This window comes from Staurois parvus, unplaced genomic scaffold (assembly GCF_062004578.1).
Source record: "Staurois parvus isolate SC_StPar_1 unplaced genomic scaffold, SC_StPar_1.0 ptg000531l, whole genome shotgun sequence".
NCBI classification, from domain to species: Eukaryota; Metazoa; Chordata; class Amphibia; order Anura; family Ranidae; genus Staurois; species Staurois parvus.
The window spans coordinates 1104719-1125163 of NW_028318327.1; the positions used below are offsets into that span (position 1 = coordinate 1104719).

The 20445-nt window shown below is 41.9% G+C and overlaps 3 protein-coding genes across 3 annotated transcripts in view; 1 reads left to right on the forward strand and 2 right to left on the reverse strand.

The window, feature by feature from the left end:
- The window catches only part of LOC149451555 (uncharacterized), a 133000-nt gene that overhangs the window by 44764 nt on the left and 67791 nt on the right, over positions 1-20445 (forward strand). The gene's annotated exons all lie outside the window — the stretch shown is intronic.
- Positions 3816-4745, reverse strand: LOC149451558 (protein kinase C theta type-like). The gene has a single exon (XM_089690546.1). It carries the CDS (start codon positions 4743-4745, stop codon positions 3816-3818), a length of 930 nt encoding a protein of 309 aa, XP_089546672.1.
- LOC149451559 (protein kinase C theta type-like) lies at positions 19500-20429 on the reverse strand. The gene has a single exon (XM_089690547.1). It carries the CDS (start codon positions 20427-20429, stop codon positions 19500-19502), a length of 930 nt encoding a protein of 309 aa, XP_089546673.1.

The window sequence follows — 20445 nt, forward strand, 5'->3', positions numbered from 1 at the left end:
ATTAGAATATCGATCAAAAGTTCATTTATTTCAGTAATGCAACTTAAAAGGTGAAACTAATATATGAAATAGACTCATTACATGCAAAGCAAGATAGTTCAAGCCATGATTTATTATAATTGTGATGATTATGGCTTACAGCTCATGAAAACCCCAAATCCACAATCTCAGAAAATTAGAATATTATGAAAAGGTGCAATATTCTCGGCTCAAAGTGTCCCACTCTAATCAGCTAATTAAGCCATAACACCTGCAAAGGGTTCCTGAGCCTTTAAATGGTCTCTCAGTCTGGTTCAGTCGAATCACAATCATGGGAAAGACTGCTGACCTGACAGTTGTGCAGAAAACCATCATTGACACCCTCCAGAAGGAGGGAAAGCCTCAAAAGGTAATTGCAAAAGAAGTTGGATGTTCCGAAAGTGCTGTATCAAAGCACATTAATAGAAAGTTATGTGGAAGGGAAAAGTCTGGAAGAAAAAGGTGCACAAGCAGCAGGGATGACCGCAGCCTGGAGAGGATTGTCAGGAAAAGGCCATTCAAAAGTGTTGGGGACTTTCACAAGGAGTGGACTGAGGCTGGAGTCAGTGCATCAAGAGCCACCACACACAGACGGATCCTGGACATGGGCTTCAAATGTCGTATTCCACTTGTCAAGCCGCTCCTAAACAACAAACAACGTCAGAAGCGTCCTACATGGGCTAAAGAAAAACAGACCTGGTCTGTTGCTCAGTGTTCCAAAGTCCTCTTTTCTGATGAGAGCAACTTCTGCATCTCATTTAGAAACCAAGGACCCAGAGTATGGAAGAAGAATGGAGAGGCACACACTGCAAGATGCTTGAAGTCCAGTGTGAAGTTTCCAGAGTCTGTGATGATTTGGGGAGCCATGTCATGTGAACTCCGGGCAAGCAACTAAATACAAATATCTGCCAAAGGATTTGTATTTGTGCCCTTGCAATTTACAAAGGTCCTGGCACTGCAATTTACAGACTCTGGCAGAACAGGTGCCCTGATTTTATTCTGCTGAAGTCAACTAATGTTTGCAGATCTGGTCCCTCTCCCAGTTTGTTATTGGACATATATTATTAGTTTCACCTTTTAAGTTTCATTACTGAAATAAATGAACTTTTGCATGATACTCTAATTTTTTGAGTTTCACCTGTATGTGCACCTTCCTACTTTCCTGCAAAGTTCATGGAGTATTCAGGTCATATCTGGTCAGCGAATGTAATGGAAGTGGCAGGGTGGCTTAGCGGTTGGCAATCCTGATTACCTACCCTGGGGTTCCCAGTTTGTATTCCAGTTAGCACACTATCTCTGTGGAGACATGTAAAGAGATGTCACCGCTCCAAGGCTGCATGAAAATCCTATGGGATAGATTTACTAAAACTGGAGCTCTCAGAATCTAGTGCAGCTGTGCATGGTAGCCAATCATCTTCTAACTTTAGCTTGTTCAATTAAGCTTTGGCAATAAAACCTGAAAGCTGATTGGCTACCATGCACAGCTGCACCAGATTTGGATTGCTCCAGTTTTAGTAAATAGCCCCCTTTGTCTCTGGAACTGCTGGTGCTGTGCAAATCTCCATACAGGTAACTACTAAGCTGCCCTGCTGCTTCCATTACATTCATTTTGATATTTCTGGCTGAGACTCCAAAACAGGAAGTGAAAGGAAACAGTCGAGTAGTTTCTCGTTCCTTCCTAGGGATCCTGTTGTGGGCAGATTGCTGCCAGCGACTGGATATACTAGGGTGTCATAGGCTTTAGAAGCCAAGCAGCTTTTGGCCTTTACTTTTTTTAATTTACAGTGGAAAGCAGGAATCCGATTGGTTCTTGTGAGCAGCATCTCCATTTTGATTTGCTCTACAAATAAGCCTCTCGATGTCTAAGTGATGTCATTGGTCTTTGTATATTCTTCTGGCTCTACCCATTATGGCTGCCACAGTGAAGGCTCATAGACATCAGTTGCTCCCTTCATTCAGCCTCATCATGTCCGAAGTAAACACATCCTCCCATTTACTGTGGAAAGTGTTCATATCACTGGTGTCTTTTCCGTAGATTATTTGTGAGAGTTTATATCTACTCCCAGGAAGCCCAGGCCATTTTCAGCACATCTTGGGATCACTAGGAGTTAATTATTAAATGTGCTTTGATGTCGCCAACCTTCCTCCATGCTTCATTTTTTGGTAGGGTGCATAATGATCCATGGAGCATGGATGAGACAGCAGGCCTCAGCACCTGAGAGAAGAATCGGCACATGCTGTGTTGCCCATGGCAGTGATCCATCCAAAGTATAGCACCTCCTTCCACCCAGCTCCAGCACTCTCCATCTCTGCCAAAAGCTCTGGACTGTGGGAGGAGCCAAGGCGTTCTCACATTTAGTGCACAGAAGAGCGTGGAAGTGGTCGGAGCTCACAGAGCAAGCTCGGGTAGGTCACAGTGCTGGAGGGACCCTGTTGGAGCTCTGTGAGCTCTGACTGCTTCCAGGCTCCTCAGTGCACTGTATTCACATATTTGTTTACTGTTTATTAGCGCTGCACCTTTATTTATATGTTTATGTAGTGGAAGAAGAGGGTTTGCCACTTTGTGCTAGCTACTCATTCACTTCATCGCGCTCACTACATACGTTTTGCACTGTATCTCCATTGTACACCGCAGCGGAACGCAATTGTGGGGTGTTGCAGCAGTGGGTGGATGTCACCACAGTGAACAGAGATAATGACTAGCACACCGCAATCTGCTTCAGTAGAACTGCCTTTATTTGTGTTGTTTAGGCATGTTACATGAGCAATGCAACATTTTGGAATGTCCCTGTGCAATCAGTGCCATGCAATTTAAAAACGCACTGAAACTGGATCACATGATTGTAAGCTCCAATGAGCAGGGCCCTCTCAATCCTTCTGTATTCATTTGTATTGTAATTGTACTGTCTGCCCTTATGTTGTAAAGCGCTGCGTAAACTGTTGGCGCTATATAAATCCTGTATTATAATAATAAAAAACATGACTCTGCGGTACCATGCATTTTGGTGCAGGCAAACACACTGTATTTGTGATCTGTGTTTGGAGTGTCGTTGGGAATCTATTGCCACCCACAGCAGTGTTCCTGTGTGAACCGGGCCTGGGGCCCTTGTGCAGGGTGACTGGTCTTGTCTACACCCCCCCATAGATTTCTGCAGGCAACCTGTGATGGGTGTGACCACTAAAAATTCTGGAAAACCATCTGCACATTGCTATATACCCCCTTTTAGCAAACTTTCCATATAAACAGGGATTTTTCGTTCACATACATTTCTATGCATGTTTAAGCCGGCCAACTACGTCAAAGTAATCCCTCTCTGGCCAGTTCCTATCTTAATCTCTATCCATCTATCTATCTATCTATCTATCTATCTATCTATCTATCTATCTATCTATCTATATCATTATTTATTTATTTCAGGTACTTATATAGCGCCATATTTTTGGAGGGTGGGAGGAAACCGGAGTACCCGGAGGAAACCCACGCAGGCACAGGGAGAACATGCAAACTCCAGGCAGGTGGTGCCGTGGTTGGGATTTAAACCGGCGACCCTAGTACTGCCAGGCAGAAGTGCTAACCACTTAGCCACTGTGCTGCCCTATTATCATCCATCTATCTATCTTATCTATCTTATCTATCTATCTATCTATCTATCTTTATCATCTATCTTTATCATCTATCTATCTATCTATCTATCTATCTATCATCATATCTAATTTACATTTTTTGTTCACTGTTGTGAACTTTTTAGTTAACCATTCATTGAAGGATGGCCCTCTGGTTGTGGTGGTGGTGGGGATCAGGCTTGCCTTGCCTTCAATCCCTCACTAATGTATGTAAAGTCCTTAAAATACTCCTGATCCAATGAGTCAATTGGCATCTCCAGGTCTTTGGACAGAAAGGTATCCACTTCAATGATTTCCTGCAGTGGTTGCTCGAGAATAGGTTCCGATGTACTTTGTACATGTGATGGTCCTTCTTCTATCTCTTCCCAGTCAATACCCTTGAAGAAAGGGTGTGATCTGAGATTGCACACCTCGTACGCACGTTGCTCTTGGTCAAGACATAAAAGTCTGCGTAAGAGTTCATGCAGGTAAAAGTCCAAGTACCATGGTAAATAGGGTGGCATGGTGTACATGCGAGCAACCAACTGCTCTTCATTCTCCTGTTCAGTATAATAAGGATGCTCCCCTAAGGCCATCTCATATACTATTATCCCAAATGAGAAATAGTCAGCCGGGTAATAGTATGGACTTTGATAATAGACTTCAGGGGCCATGTAACCTGGTGTCCCCACCCAACTGGTGACTCTGTAGCACTCATTGACGCACATTGCCGATAGGCCGAAATCGGCAATCTTGACGTGCCCGGCGTTATCCAGAAGAATGTTCTCTGGTTTTAGATCTCTGTGGACAATCTGAAGAGAATGAAGGTGCTGCAGTCCACACAGAATTTCAGCAGTAAGACGTCTTAAGGTTTCTTCATCAAGTGGAGCTGAAACTCTTATGAATTTTTCAAGATCCCCTCCACCCAGGAACTCCATAGCAAAGACGAGATGTGTCTCTGTTTGAAAGGAGCAGTATAGATGTGCGAAAAATGAGTGCTTGTTGCACATTTCCATTATGTAGCGCTCTGTAACGACGCAGCTGGGATCCTGGTCAAGTAATGGTCTTTTTTTAACCATTTTCACTGCTAGCTTCTGCTTAATGTCAGGATGAGAGGCCAACATTACTTTTCCAAAGCCCCCCTGTCCTAGTACTCTATGGAAAGTGAAACTTTCCAGGGTAAATTTGCAGGACTGGGAGGTAGGTGAAGTTTCCTCGCACTCAATATTGCCTGTTTTTCCGTCCTCTTCGGATATGGTCCATAAAGCCTTCTCGATCTCACTGGTGAATTGTTTCCTTTTTTTGTTTCTTTTTTGTTTAATTGTTGATTCCAGAGAGAAATTAGAGAAGGAACAATTCAAATCTCTGGTGACTTGTTTCTTGTCCAGTGTAGATGCAGCCAGTGAAGTCTTGTCATCTTCACTATTGGCTGATTTTTTGTCAGCATTGGATTTGGCCAATGAAGCCTCCTTGCTCTCACTGGTATGTGAAGTATTGGGAGGTTTCTTGTCCTCCATGGATGTAGCTTGCTGAATTTGCGCAGTGCCTTTGTTGGATGGTATCTCATTTTTGCCTGGAGAGAGAGAAAAAAAGTATTATTTCTACTTCCGCATCATTTATGTGAAACAGAATCTGTGGCCATTTAAATGTCTTTTTTCTTTTACATATGGAAGTGAATCTTTGTTATGACACTAATCCTATGTGACACGTTTTTCTTTATGGCAGTTCTATACATTCATAGACAATATGGTTCTCAGCCCTGGGCATCTATTGTCAGTGCATGGCTTTTTAAACCCCATGACATCCCTAAGGGCTCGTTCACACTTGACTTTATTTCTATCTCTTGCCAAACGCCCCTATAGCTTTTGGCAGGCGTTAGACAGGCGTTTGGGGAGCATTTTTAATGCTCCTGAAACGCTCTCCAAACGCCCCATGCGCGGTTATGAGGCTGTTGATAGGCGTTTGGCAAGCTTAAAAACCGCATCACAAACGCCTATAATGAAGTTCTAGGCGTTTGCGGAGCGGCACCATAGACTTGAATGGGAAGCTTCAAGTCCTGACTCGACATGAGGCGTCAGTGTGAACAGCACTGTGTGCTGCCATGTGCAGAATTGTCATAGGCGTTTGAGAAGCTTTAAAAACGCTTCCCAAAGGTCTTTCTGACGCCTGCTGACAAAGCTAGTGTGAACTGAGCCTAACAGCTATTAAATGCTGAGTAACCGTACTTACACTTTCTGACCACCAACAGATAGCAATCCTAATGTGATTATATGACCATACTGAGATCTTAGTACCAAAGACCAATGATCAGCTACAATGGGGAAGCCATACTGACCCATTCCATACTCAGGCTGCGTTTTCTGCTAAGTAACTCTTGTGCTCTAGGGCTTGTTTACATCATATCCATTGAGCTACTTTTTTTCTGCACACCACCGTACAATACAGCATGTTGTACTTTTCAATGGGCAATGGGGTAAACAAGGCTTATTGAAATGCATTCTTTTTCTTGTATATGCATTCATACTACGTTCAATGCATCTGGTGTAAATGAGCCCTAAGCTGTTCCTCCCTCTCAATGCAATTCCATCACTCTGCTTATCTTAATTGACTAAATATAAATGTAACACTATTTTGTATTTGGTTGTGAGTCCGTAGTTGTGGTGACACCCGAATTTTCCTAACGACTTAAAAATGTGTGTGTAGAATAATATAACAAAGCGGAATGAATAGTCTGCTCCTGCAGCCCCCAGTCTGCCTGGTCATACAGATCCTAGAACACAACTGTCTATAGGAATGATCCTAGTGAATGGGAATGTCATTGGGGGGGCAGTTTAAGGTCTCATTCCTATTGATGGCTCCTGTATACACAGCCTGCCACTGGGGAGGCGCTCACGCTGACTTTGTATTTATCCATAGACCATGTATGCCTCCTGCACACCTGACCCCTGACCCCTGTAGCCCAACTGTCACCTGAATTCAACTGACGGCTGGCTGACAAATGCTGCTGCTAATGACAAGTGCTATTACTGGCAGGACCTCCAGGTATGAGACTTTGCAGCAGATTCATAACAACGTATCCCCCATCCGTATTGTCCATCAGAAGATTTCCCCTCTATTCCTGTTCTGGTGGCAGCCCACAATGTTGGCTTTTCCATCACTTTCTATCCCAGTGACATCGGTGGTCAGGACAAATATAGAGAATTAATCTTTGTAATGGGGGCATAAAAAACCTGAGAGGGGGTCTAACTCTTTCCTAGACTCTACCCGGTGACCCCGCTATGTGTATGTATAGTGACCCCAATATATATGTAATTGGTGATAAATCTTGTATTTCCTTACAGTGCCTTATATCTCTATTATATCTCACTAGACTAATACTTACTTTCTGCGTCTTCTTCTCCTAATTTTGTCTGAGAAAAGGGGCAACATCTGACCAGAAACTGCCAAAATCTCTTCCCAGTTGCCCTAAATCTACCCCTTTTAGGGGCAGAATCTTGGGGCTGTGAGGCTGCTCTGTGGTCCTCTGTTAAGGGTCCCACTCCTTGTAATGTAACAGGATCCTCCTTGTTGGTTTTCAGGAGGTCCTTCACATCATATCCTCTCTTTCTCATAAATAGCCGCGTCATGATTACAAATGACAAAGCTTCACAGAGAAAGAAAAATCGCTTCCACTCCTGGTAGCGTAGACGAAGGGAATGACAGCAGGCTGTGCAAGCTCCTGATACAGGAGCAGCTGAGGGGGCGGAGCCAAGTGGTGATGACATCACGGTGTGGTAGCTATGGAAACAAGGTCACATGACCATATATGGAAAAAGCATTGGGCTTCCTATGTGGTGTTTGTAAATCACATTTTTTGGGTAATTTTTTTTCAACTAAAAGAAATGTGGGACATCTTTGCTCAGCTTACATCTGTATTATTCATGTTTGATGTATCCAGCACCCAATGAAATCATGTTATTCCTGTGTATGGATGGGATTCACAAACCTAGAACACCAGGACAAGGTTCTATTTGTAGCCCTGTAACTGCCATGTTCAGATCTGCTGGCTCCCAACTGAAATTAATGGTCATGTGATCTTAGTCTGGGGGGGAAGACATTTTGGCCATATAGTGTGTAGTCCGTTGAGTGGCAGGCTGTAATATTCCTTCATTATCAGGATATTGGTCAGATTTCAACGCTGAGATAGAATGACAACTGGTCATGTAACGCTGTATACTAATGGATTTCATATACCCTTTTATTTTAGAAATAGAACTTTCTTTTGGTGATGTTTAATATCCACTGTTTTTGTGTGTTTTTTTTTTTTTTTTTTACTATATAAAGGAAAAAGAATGTAAAAAATGGGACAATATGGTAGTCCTCAGCCCTGGATATCTATTCTTAGTGCATGGCTTTTATAAGTCCCCATGACATCCCTTAGGTCACCAAGACATAGCAATCCTAATGTGATATCTGACCACACTGAGATCGTAGCCCCAAAGAGCACTGATCAGCTACAAAGGGGAAGCCATACCGGCCCATTCCATAGTCAGGCTGCGCTTCCTGCTTAGTAGCACTCGGGCTGTAAGGCTTGTTTACACCATATCCATTGACTGACTGCGTTTTTCTGCATACCACTGCTCATGTATGGTGTGAAGAAATCTTTAAGCCGGCCATAGATGAGTCGAAAACCGAACATTCTGTCGATCGAAAAATGAGAATAGCCCATACAAGTGTGTCATCATTTGTTTCATTTTTCTAAAATAAATTCCAGCATGTTGGGTCTGGCACTTTCCATTGCTGAATGAAAATCGCATCTCGCAGCAGGCGCACTAATAATGCGAAAACCAAACGATTCTACGTTCCACAAGAATTTTCGCTTGGTTTTCAATTCTATCTATGGCCGGCTTTACTGTCCTCCCTCTCAATGCAATTCCATTTGCAGACCCTTGCTGTTTCCTTATGGTTCCCTATTGTTATTATGTCAGTCTCACTGAGGAGCTGCCACTAAAGTATATGGACCATTACAGACTTTTATGGACTTTTGGGTTATTTTATCATCATTTTTTATCATATATGTACCAGTTGTTGCTTCTTATTATACTATACTCCTATTTACTTCTATCAATGCCATCATTCTGCTTATCCTAATTGAAAATCCACTGTCCTGTGTCTGGTTTCATGTAGTAGTTGTGGATGCTAACCCAACTTTCTTGATGTGTTAGAAATATTTGTGTATGTAATAAATATATAAAGTGCTGTAAAAGAAAATCTTTGCCCCCTTCCTATTTTTTTTGCATATTTATCACACTTAAATTATTTTGACCATCAAACAGATTTAGTGTGTGCTTGTCTCAATCCAGAGCGCTACGGGCTAGTTCACATTAGATGCAGTCCTGTGGCTTTTTTTCTGCATCAAAAAAAATGCATGCACACTGTTTTCCATGTATTCCAATGGCCCTCGTTCACACCAGTGCAGTCAGTTCCAGTTGTTTCCAGTGCAGAAAAAAAAGTAGAACATGCTGCAATTTTTCCATACAGAACTGTACTGAAACAGCAAACTGCATGAAAACTGCGTGTGGTGTGAACTGTAAGCAAAAACGTATCTTTAATGTATCCGGAGTGCGTTTTTGTATTGTGAACTGGACCTAAGTGTCATTTTTCTCTGCTGCCTCGTTCCTGTGCTATCCGTTTGAGTCACACCTGACAGGTTTTCCTGACCCCAAGAGAAAAAAGGTGACACGTGATGGAGCTCCAGCACACAGCCTTTGATGGACAACCTTATTTCTGTTCCTGTGTGATGTGTAAAGCGGAGGGGGGGTGTCCCTTCCCTCCAATCAGCTCTCAGTGAGCTCTGCAGACTGTAACTTCAGTTCTTTGCTCCCTGCTTTCTGAAAGCTCAGACATGCTGTAAAAATTCAGCATTTTGAATACCTGTAGAAGACAGATGGCTGCAGATAAACAGATATAACTTATGTAGGATGATTTGTTTCATCTTCATGCGTGTATACAATCAATATATATATATATATATATATATATATATATATATATATATATACACACACACACACACAAACAGTGCTGTCAAAAAAGTATTTGCCCCCTTCCTGTTTTTTTTTTGCATATTTATCACACTTACATGATTCAGACTGTCAAACACGTTTTCATTTTACATGAAGAAAACCAGACTACATGCAAAGTGCAGTTTTTAAGTGATGTGATGCTTTCAATTTATTAAGGGAAAAACAATCTGTCCAAACCTGACTGGCCCTATGTGAAAAAGTAAATGCCCCCTAAACCTATTACTGGAGGTGCCACCCTTGATGGCAACAACTGCAATTAAGCATTTGCAATAATTGGCAATGAGTCTTTCACACCACTGTGGAGGCATTTTGGCCCACTCTTCTTTGAAGAATTGTTTTAATTCAGCCACCTTGGAAGGTTTTCCAGCATGAAAGGCCTTTTTAAGGTCATGCCACAGCATCTCAATGGGATTTAAGTCTGGACTTTGACTTGGCCACTCCAAAACCTTATACAATATAAAGTGCAGCGCTAAAAAATTATAAATGTGACATAAAAGTATGAATAAGAATATGAATATGAAAAATAAATAATATAAAAAAAGTCCCAATAAAGAAAGTCCCAGTAAAGGTGACTTCAGGTGGCAGTGCACACTGACCAGAGGTGCACGCAATGTGGCAAAGATGGAGTTCAGGATGTAGTCATCAACATGGAAAAGGGTAGATGTATTCCCTTGATCAGAGAAGATCCTCAAACCAAAGCAGCAAAGGATCCACTAAACAGCAAGGAAGAAATCACAGCTCCACCAGAGAAAGCCACCACTCCTCCACTGCACATCAACGGTATCTAGGAGGAGATACTCCCCACAAGGGATCAAAAAAAAAATGCCCATAGTGAAGTACAGTTGAAACTGGTTTATTGGGGTAAGACAGGATGCATCCAATAAAATGGCAGTAAATGAAATAGCACACGGCTAGCAAAACATGAAAGCTAGCAATTAAGAAACAAACAGGACTAACCGTCCTGTCAGATGTAGTGGCCGCCGGAGCTCCACAATGCTCCGACGGCGTGACGTCAAGGCGTGCGCAGGCTCCTCCTTACGCGTTACGTGCCAAGCACATCTTCAGAGAAAGAACCGGTGTACGCCGCGACGTGCAGATCAGAGCTAAATAGATCAAAAGGCGCATGCGCGATAGCCAGGCGCCATTTTGTCATAGCTCAAAAAGGTCCACCCCAATCTAGAAATTATAATAGCCCCTATAAATCCAATTATTATGGTGGTCCACCTCCCAAGGGGAATTACCATCCTAATAATAACTATCACCAGCAACCAGGGACTTCAAGGAATTCAGGTCCCCCCAGACCACCTAGTGGGCCTTATCCACCTCCTAATAATGTGGTTCCCCTTATGTCACAGGGATCTCCTAATTATTACCCTCATGTTTCCCAACCTGCGCATTTTTTAGGGACAGGTCAGGGGACAAAAAGAAACAAAGAGGGAAGAGAGGAGGAAGGAGAACGCATGTACACCCCCAAAAAGAGGAAGTTTTAAAAGGTAATGGTATTTTTAATCTCAGTAAAGTTGATCTTACTGCTGATGAGATTAAACTACTCGATAAAGGCCTCAAATTTGCCCCTACAAGACACATTAATAAATTTGAGGCTTTCATAGATGTCCATAAGTTCTCAAGAAAGTTATCTATTAAGAGATACTTTCTTACTAACCCTATTAGTAAGGAGCCTGCTAAATACAGTTACTCCAATTTGAGCAATGCCTCCACCTTTAATCCACCTCCTCAAGCTAACTCTGCAGTGGGTCTTTTCCGGGAACAGGTTTTAAGGGATTTAAATAGTCTTCCCGTTAGAAAATATTATACTGACCACTCTACAAAAATGGCTATGAGTTCTCTTCTTGAGAAGAATGATTTGGTCATTCGCCCGGCGGATAAAGGTGGGGGGGTAGTGATTCTGGATAAGCAATATTATGTTGATGAGGTTTATAAAATTCTGAATGACACTACCACTTATCTACCTTTGAATAATAACCCCATTCTGAAATATAAGAAATCTCTAAAGAGCATTATCAATTCTGGATTTGATAATAAGTTAATTAACCAGAAAGAAAAGGTTTTCTTGTGTCCAAAAGCACCTAGATTACCCATTATGTACATTTTACCCAAGGTGCATAAGGATGCTTTGCACCCTCCGGGTAGGCCAATTGTAAGTGGGATCAATTCCCTCTGCTCCAAGATTGGAGCCTACATAGATCACTATCTCCAGCCACTTGTCACCCTTACACCATCCTATTTAAAGGATACTAAGCAAGTACTGAACGCTATACAAGATATTGCTACTAACCCCACTACCTATTTAGTTACTGCAGATGTGGAAGCCCTATATAGTAGTATAAGCCATCAAGAAGGCTTGCAGGCAGTTGAGTATTATTTAAAACATCATAGCTCCTTATCTGTACCTCATATGTGTTTTATCCTTGAATTACTGGATTTTGCGATGAAAAAGAATTATATGTGGTTCGATGGCAACTTTTATCTGCAGATTAAGGGCGTGACTATGGGGGCTAAGTTTGCCCCCAGCCTTGCCAACCTCTTCATGTCATACTGGGAGGAGGAGGTTATTTATGCTAGGGAGTGGCCTGAATTATCCTTCTACAAAAGGTACATTGATGACGTACTTTTGTTATGGAATGGTAGCGAGCAATCTCTCATTAATTTTTTCGGAACGCTTAATTACAACACTAGTAATATTAATTTCACGTATACTTATAGTATGGTGGAAATTAATTATCTTGATTTAGTTCTCATGAACATTGGTGGTAAGATTGTTACTAAGTCTTACTTTAAACCTTCCGATCGTAACAGTTACATTCCTCTTGATAGTTGCCATCATCCAAATTGGCTTTCTAACATCCCTAAAAGTCAGTTTCAGAGGATTAGAAGGAATTGTACTGATCTAAAGGATTACCATACACAAGCTTCCATTTTGAAGGAAAGATTTATTGAAAAGGGTTACAATACCTCCACGCTTGATGACACCATTATTATGGTTGCAGATATGGGAAGGGAACAACTCCTTAAGTCAAATCCTAAACCTCCTAAGAATTTAATTTGCCCTTTCATCACTACCTTTTCTATTCAACATAGATCTATTCGCCATATTATCAAAAAGAATTGGCAAATTTTGAGAGCTGATCCCATCTTAAACAAAATTCTGCCTAACTTACCAGAGGTTATTTTTCGTAAGCCATCTACTTTGAGAGATATTATATCTCCCAATGTGATTAATCCTCCTGCTAAGCCTCTGTCTTTATTTAATTATAAAGGTTTCTACCCGTGCAACAAATGCATAGCTTGTAAAGTAGATGGTAATAGAAAAAGGAAAATCACTACTTTCCGTTCCAGTTCCAATAACAACACATATAATATAGACAAGTTTATATGTTGTAATAGCAAGCATGTAGTTTACCTTCTCGAATGTCCCTGCTCCAAGCAGTATGTGGGCCGTACCACGAGAAGGTTACGTGATCGGCTCAGGGAGCATATAAATAATATTAGAAAGGGCTTTAAAGATCACTCTCTCTCACTACATTTTAGACGCCATCATGGGAGAGATCCTTCCCTTTTGAGATTCACTGGAATTGATACTATTGTTCCACATTGGAGAGGTACTTATAAAATCCGGGCTGTTTCACAGTTAGAAACTAGATACATTTGTCAATTGGATACTCTATACCCACGGGGCCTTAACGTCGAACTTGACGTAAATTGTTTTATAGACAATAGCTGAAATAACAGTTTTCTTCACATTTTCATTTTTATTTTTTTTTTTTTTTTTGTGTATTTTATTGAATTTTATTTCAATACATATCTTTGTATTTTTGAATCATATTTTTGTAATATGATGTGTTTGTTATCACATAATTATTGCTGCGTTATATATGTACTTATTGGCCCCCCCCTTTTTAATTTCATGGTTATTTATAACAGTTTTTATTTTTTATGCCATTACTCTCCATTATGTATGACCTTATTTTAGGTATGGAGAGATTTGCTCAATCCCTAATTGAAGTATGGTCTTCTGCTCTTCTGTTAATTCATTATGAGCATGTAGACTCTGTTTCTCTGTTGTTTGAGCTATGACAAAATGGCGCCTTGCTATGGCGCATGCGCCTTTCGATCTGGCTTGTTTTCTTAATAATCATGATATTGTCCATGGTTATAGTTATATCCCTTTTTTTCTTTTCCTTTTTAAGTTTTCATTATTCATTAACATTTTCCTTTTATGTATGACCATTTTGCATAGAGTATGTATGCCTGATTTTAATTGTTGTACCGTCTGCTGTCCCTCTGGCAGTCTATGATGGACATGCAGACCTTTTTGAGCTATGACAAAATGGCGCCTGGCTATCGCGCATGCGCCTTTTGATCTATTTAGCTCTGATCTGCACGTCGCGGCGTACACCGGTTCTTTCTCTGAAGATGTGCTTGGCACGTAACGCGTAAGGAGGAGCCTGCGCACGCCTTGACGTCACGCCGTCGGAGCATTGTGGAGCTCCGGCGGCCACTACATCTGACAGGACGGTTAGTCCTGTTTGTTTCTTAATTGCTAGCTTTCATGTTTTGCTAGCCGTGTGCTATTTCATTTACTGCCATTTTATTGGATGCATCCTGTCTTACCCCAATAAACCAGTTTCAACTGTACTTCACTATGGGCATTTTTTCTTGATCCCTTGTGGGGAGTATCTCCTCTTAGATACCGTTGATGTGCAGTGGAGGAGTGGTGGCTTTCTCTGGTGGAGCTGTGATTTCTTCCTTGCTGTTTAGTGGATCCTTTGCTGCTTTGGTTTGAGGATCTTCTCTGATCAAGGGAATACATCTACCCTTTTCCATGTTGATGACTACATCCTGAACTCCATCTTTGCCACATTGCGTGCACCTCTGGTCAGTGTGCACTGCCACCTGAAGTCACCTTTACTGGGACTTTCTTTATTGGGACTTTTTTTATATTATTTATTTTTCATATTCATATTCTTATTCATACTTTTATGTCACATTTATTATTTTTTAGCGCTGCACTTTATATTGTATATTCATGTGAGGATTTTTTGGTTGTCCTATGTGTTTCAGCTGCTTGTCCATTTAAAAGCGCTCACTTTTTTGCTCTCTGTTTCACTCCAAAACCTTAATTTTATTTTTTTGTGGTGGACATGCTGGTGTGTATCGGACCATTGTTCTGTTGCATAATCCATGTGCTATTGAGCTTGAGTTCAGGAACTGACGGCCGGACATTCTCCTTCAGGATTTTCTGGTAGAGCACAGAATTCATGGCTCCATCAGTTATGGCAAGCCGTCCAGGTCCTGAAGCTGCAAAGCAGCCCCAGACCAGCACATTACAACCACCATGTTTGACTGTTGGTATGATATTTTCTTTCTATGAAATGCTGTGTTAGTTTTACGCCAGATGTAACAGTACGCACACCTTCCAAAAAGTTCAACTTTTGTCCCATCAGTCCACAGAATTTTTGCCCAAATGTCCTGGGGATAATCAAGATTTCTTTTGGCAAATGTGAGATGAGCCTTTGTGTTCTTTCTTGTCAGCAGTGGCTTTTGCCTTATAACTCTCCCATGGAAGCCATTTTTGCCCAATCTCTTTCTGTTGCTGGATCATGAACACTGACCTTTACTAAAGCAAGCGAGGCCTGCAGTTCTTTTGATGTTCTTTTATGACCTCCTGGATGAGCTGAGGTTGTGCTGTTGAAGTAATTTGAACTGGACAAATTTCCATCCGTCAGTGGCTGTCCTTTTGGTCCTTATCACATTTTCATACATACAGCAATTAGGTTTGGACTTTAGCCTATTACCCAGCATATTTTTGGAATGTTGCAGGAAACCTATACAAGTAAAGGGAGAACACACAAACTCCATGCAGATTGTAGGAAGTTGTTGCAGTGTGCTTTGTCTGGCTTTAATAAAGTTAAATATGATCTGACCTCATCTACAGGGAAACTCAAAAAATTAGAATATCGATCAAAAGTTCATTTATTTCAGTAATGCAACTTAAAAGGTGAAACTAATATATGAAATAGACTCATTACATGCAAAGCAAGATAGTTCAAGCCATGATTTATTATAATTGTGATGATTATGGCTTACAGCTCATGAAAACCCCAAATCCACAATCTCAGAAAATTAGAATATTATGAAAAGGTGCAATATTCTCGGCTCAAAGTGTCCCACTCTAATCAGCTAATTAAGCCATAACACCTGCAAAGGGTTCCTGAGCCTTTAAATGGTCTCTCAGTCTGGTTCAGTCGAATCACAATCATGGGAAAGACTGCTGACCTGACAGTTGTGCAGAAAACCATCATTGACACCCTCCAGAAGGAGGGAAAGCCTCAAAAGGTAATTGCAAAAGAAGTTGGATGTTCCGAAAGTGCTGTATCAAAGCACATTAATAGAAAGTTATGTGGAAGGGAAAAGTCTGGAAGAAAAAGGTGCACAAGCAGCAGGGATGACCGCAGCCTGGAGAGGATTGTCAGGAAAAGGCCATTCAAAAGTGTTGGGGACTTTCACAAGGAGTGGACTGAGGCTGGAGTCAGTGCATCAAGAGCCACCACACACAGACGGATCCTGGACATGGGCTTCAAATGTCGTATTCCACTTGTCAAGCCGCTCCTAAACAACAAACAACGTCAGAAGCGTCCTACATGGGCTAAAGAAAAACAGACTTGGTCTGTTGCTCAGTGTTCCAAAGTCCTCTTTTCTGATGAGAGCAACTTTTACCTCTCATTTAGAAACCAAGGACCCAGAGTATGGAGGAAGAATGGAGAGGCACACACTGCAAGATGCTTGAAGTCCAGTGTGAAGTTTCCAGAGTCTGTGCTGATTTGGGGAGCCATGTCATGTGAACTCCAGGCAAGCAACTAAATACAAATATCTGCCAAAGGATTTGTATTTGTGCCCTTGCAATTTACAAAGGTCCTGGCACTGCAATTTACAGACTCTGGCAGAACAGGTGCCCTGATTTTATTCTGCTGAAGTCAACTAATGTTTGCAGATCTGGTCCCTCTCCCAGTTTGTTATTGGACATATATTATTAGTTTCACCTTTTAAGTTTCATTACTGAAATAAATGAACTTTTGCATGATACTCTAATTTTTTGAGTTTCACCTGTATGTGCACCTTCCTACTTTCCTGCAAAGTTCATGGAGTATTCAGGTCATATCTGGTCAGCGAATGTAATGGAAGTGGCAGGGTGGCTTAGCGGTTGGCAATCCTGATTACCCGCCCTGGGGTTCCCAGTTTGTATTCCAGTTAGCACACTATCTCTGTGGAGACATGTAAAGAGATGTCACCGCTCCAAGGCTGCATGAAAATCCTATGGGATAGATTTACTAAAACTGGAGCTCTCAGAATCTAGTGCAGCTGTGCATGGTAGCCAATCATCTTCTAACTTTAGCTTGTTCAATTAAGCTTTGGCAATAAAACCTGAAAGCTGATTGGCTACCATGCACAGCTGCACCAGATTCGGATTGCTCCAGTTTTAGTAAATAGCCCCCTTTTGTCTCTGGAACTGCTGGTGCTGTGCAAATCTCCATACAGGTAACTACTAAGCTGCCCTGCTGCTTCCATTACATTCATTTTGATATTTCTGGCTGAGACTCCAAAACAGGAAGTGAAAGGAAAGAGTCGAGTAGTTTCTCGTTCCTTCCTAGGGATCCTGTTGTGGGCAGTTTGGTGCCAGCGACTGGATATACTAGGGTGTCATAGGCTTTAGAAGCCAAGCAGCTTTTGGCCTTTACTTTTTTTAATTTACAGTGGAAAGCAGGAATCCGATTGGTTCTTGTGAGCAGCATCTCCATTTTGATTTGCTCTGCAAATAAGCCTCTCGATGTCTAAGTGATGTCATTGGTCTTTGTATATTCTTCTGGCTCTACCCATTATGGCTGCCACAGTGAAGGCTCATAGACATCAGTTGCACCCTTCATTCAGCCTCATCATGTCTGAAGTAAACACATCCTCCCATTTACTGTGGAAAGTGTTCATATCACTGGTGTCTTTTCCGTAGATAATTTGTGAGAGTTTATATCTACTCCCAGGAAGCCCAGGCCATTTTCAGCACATCTTGGGATCACTAGGAGTTAATTATTAAATGTGCTTTGATGTCGCCAACCTTCCTCCATGCTTCATTTTTTGGTAGGGTGCATAATGATCCATGGAGCATGGATGAGACAGCAGGCCTCAGCACCTGAGAGGAGAATCGGCACATGCTGTGTTGCCCATGGCAGTGATCCATCCAAAGTATAGCACCTCCTTCCACCCAGCTCCAGCACTCTCCATCTCTGCCAAAAGCTCTGGACTGTGGGAGGAGCCAAGGCGTTATCACATTTAGTGCACAGAAGAGCGTGGAAGTGGTCGGAGCTCACAGAGCAAGCTCGGGTAGGTCACAGTGCTGGAGGGACCCTGTTGGAGCTCTGTGAGCTCTGACTGCTTCCAGGCTCCTCAGTGCACTGTATTCACATATTTGTTTCCTGTTTATTAGCGCTGCACCTTTATTTATATGTTTATGTAGTGGAAGAAGAGGGTTTGCCACTTTGTGCTAGCTACTCATTCACTTCATCGCGCTCACTACATACGTTTTGCACTGTATCTCCATTGTACACCGCAGCGGAACGCAATTGTGGGGTGTTGCAGCAGTGGGTGGATGTCACCACAGTGAACAGAGATAATGACTAGCACACCGCAATCTGCTTCAGTAGAACTGCCTTTATTTGTGTTGTTTAGGCATGTTACATGAGCAATGCAACATTTTGGAATGTCCCTGTGCAATCAGTGCCATGCAATTTAAAAACGCACTGAAACTGGATCACATGATTGTAAGCTCCAACGAGCAGGGCCCTCTCAATCCTTCTGTATTCATTTGTATTGTAATTGTACTGTCTGCCCTTATGTTGTAAAGCGCTGCGTAAACTGTTGGCGCTATATAAATCCTGTATTATAATAATAAAAAACATGACTCTGCGGTACCATGCATTTTGGTGCAGGCAAACACACTGTATTTGTGATCTGTGTTTGGAGTGTCGTTGGGAATCTATTGCCACCCACAGCAGTGTTCCTGTGTGAACCGGGCCTGGGGCCCTTGTGCAGGGTGACTGGTCTTGTCTACACCCCCCCATAGATTTTTGCAGGCAACCTGTGATGGGTGTGACCACTAAAAATTCTGGAAAACCATCTGCACATTGCTATATACCCCCTTTTAGCAAACTTTCCATATAAACAGGGATTTTTCGTTCACATACATTTCTATGCATGTTTAAGCCGGCCAACTACGTCAAAGTAATCCCTCTCTGGCCAGTTCCTATCTTAATCTCTATCCATCTATCTATCTATCTATCTATCTATCTATCTATATCATTATTTATTTATTTCAGGTACTTATATAGCGCCATATTTTTGGAGGGTGGGAGGAAACCGGAGTACCCGGAGGAAACCCACGCAGGCACAGGGAGAACATGCAAACTCCAGGCAGGTGGTGCCGTGGTTGGGATTTAAACCGGCGACCCTAGTACTGCCAGGCAGAAGTGCTAACCACTTAGCCACTGTGCTGCCCTATTATCATCCATCTATCTATCTTATCTATCTTATCTATCTATCTATCTATCTATCTATCTATCTATCTATATATCTATCTATCTATCTTTATCATCTATCTTTATCATCTATCTATCTATCTATCTATCTATCTATCTATCTATCTATCTATCATCATATCTAATTTACATTTTTTGTTCACTGTTGTGAACTTTTTAGTTAACCATCTATTGAAGGATGGCCCTCTGGTTGTGGTGGTGGTGGGGATCAGGCTTGCCTTGCCTTCATTCCCTCACTAATGTATGTAAAGTCCTTAAAATACTCCTGATCCAATGAGTCAATTGGCATCTCCAGGTCTTTGGACAGAAAAGTATCCACTTCAATGATTTCCTGCAGTGGTTGCTTGAGAATAGGTTCCAATGTACTTTGTACATGTGATGGTCCTTCTTCTATCTCTTCCCAGTCAATACCCTTGAAGAAAGGGTGTGATCTGAGATTGCACACCTCGTACGCACGTTGCTCTTGGTCAAGACATAAAAGTCTGCGTAAGAGTTCATGCAGGTAAAAGTCCAAGTACCATGGTAAATAGGGTGGCATGGTGTACATGCGAGCAACCAACTGCTCTTCATTCTCCTGTTCAGTATAATAAGGATGCTCCCCTAAGGCCATCTCATATACTATTATCCCAAATGAGAAATAGTCAGCCGGGTAATAGTATGGACTTTGATAATAGACTTCAGGGGCCATGTAACCTGGTGTCCCCACCCAACTGGTGACTCTGTAGCACTCATTGACGCACATTGCCGATAGGCCGAAATCGGCAATCTTGACGTGCCCGGCGTTATCCAGAAGAATGTTCTCTGGTTTTAGATCTCTGTGGACAATCTGAAGAGAATGAAGGTGCTGCAGTCCACACAGAATTTCAGCAGTAAGACGTCTTAAGGTTTCTTCATCAAGTGGAGCTGAAACTCTTATGAATTTTTCAAGATCCCCTCCGCCCAGGAACTCCATAGCAAAGACGAGATGTGTCTCTGTTTGAAAGGAGCAGTATAGATGTGCGAAAAATGAGTGCTTGTTGCACATTTCCATTATGTAGCGCTCTGTAACGACGCAGCTGGGATCCTGGTCAAGTAATGGTCTTTTTTTAACCATTTTCACTGCTAGCTTCTGCTTAATGTCAGGATGAGAAGCCAACATTACTTTTCCAAAGCCC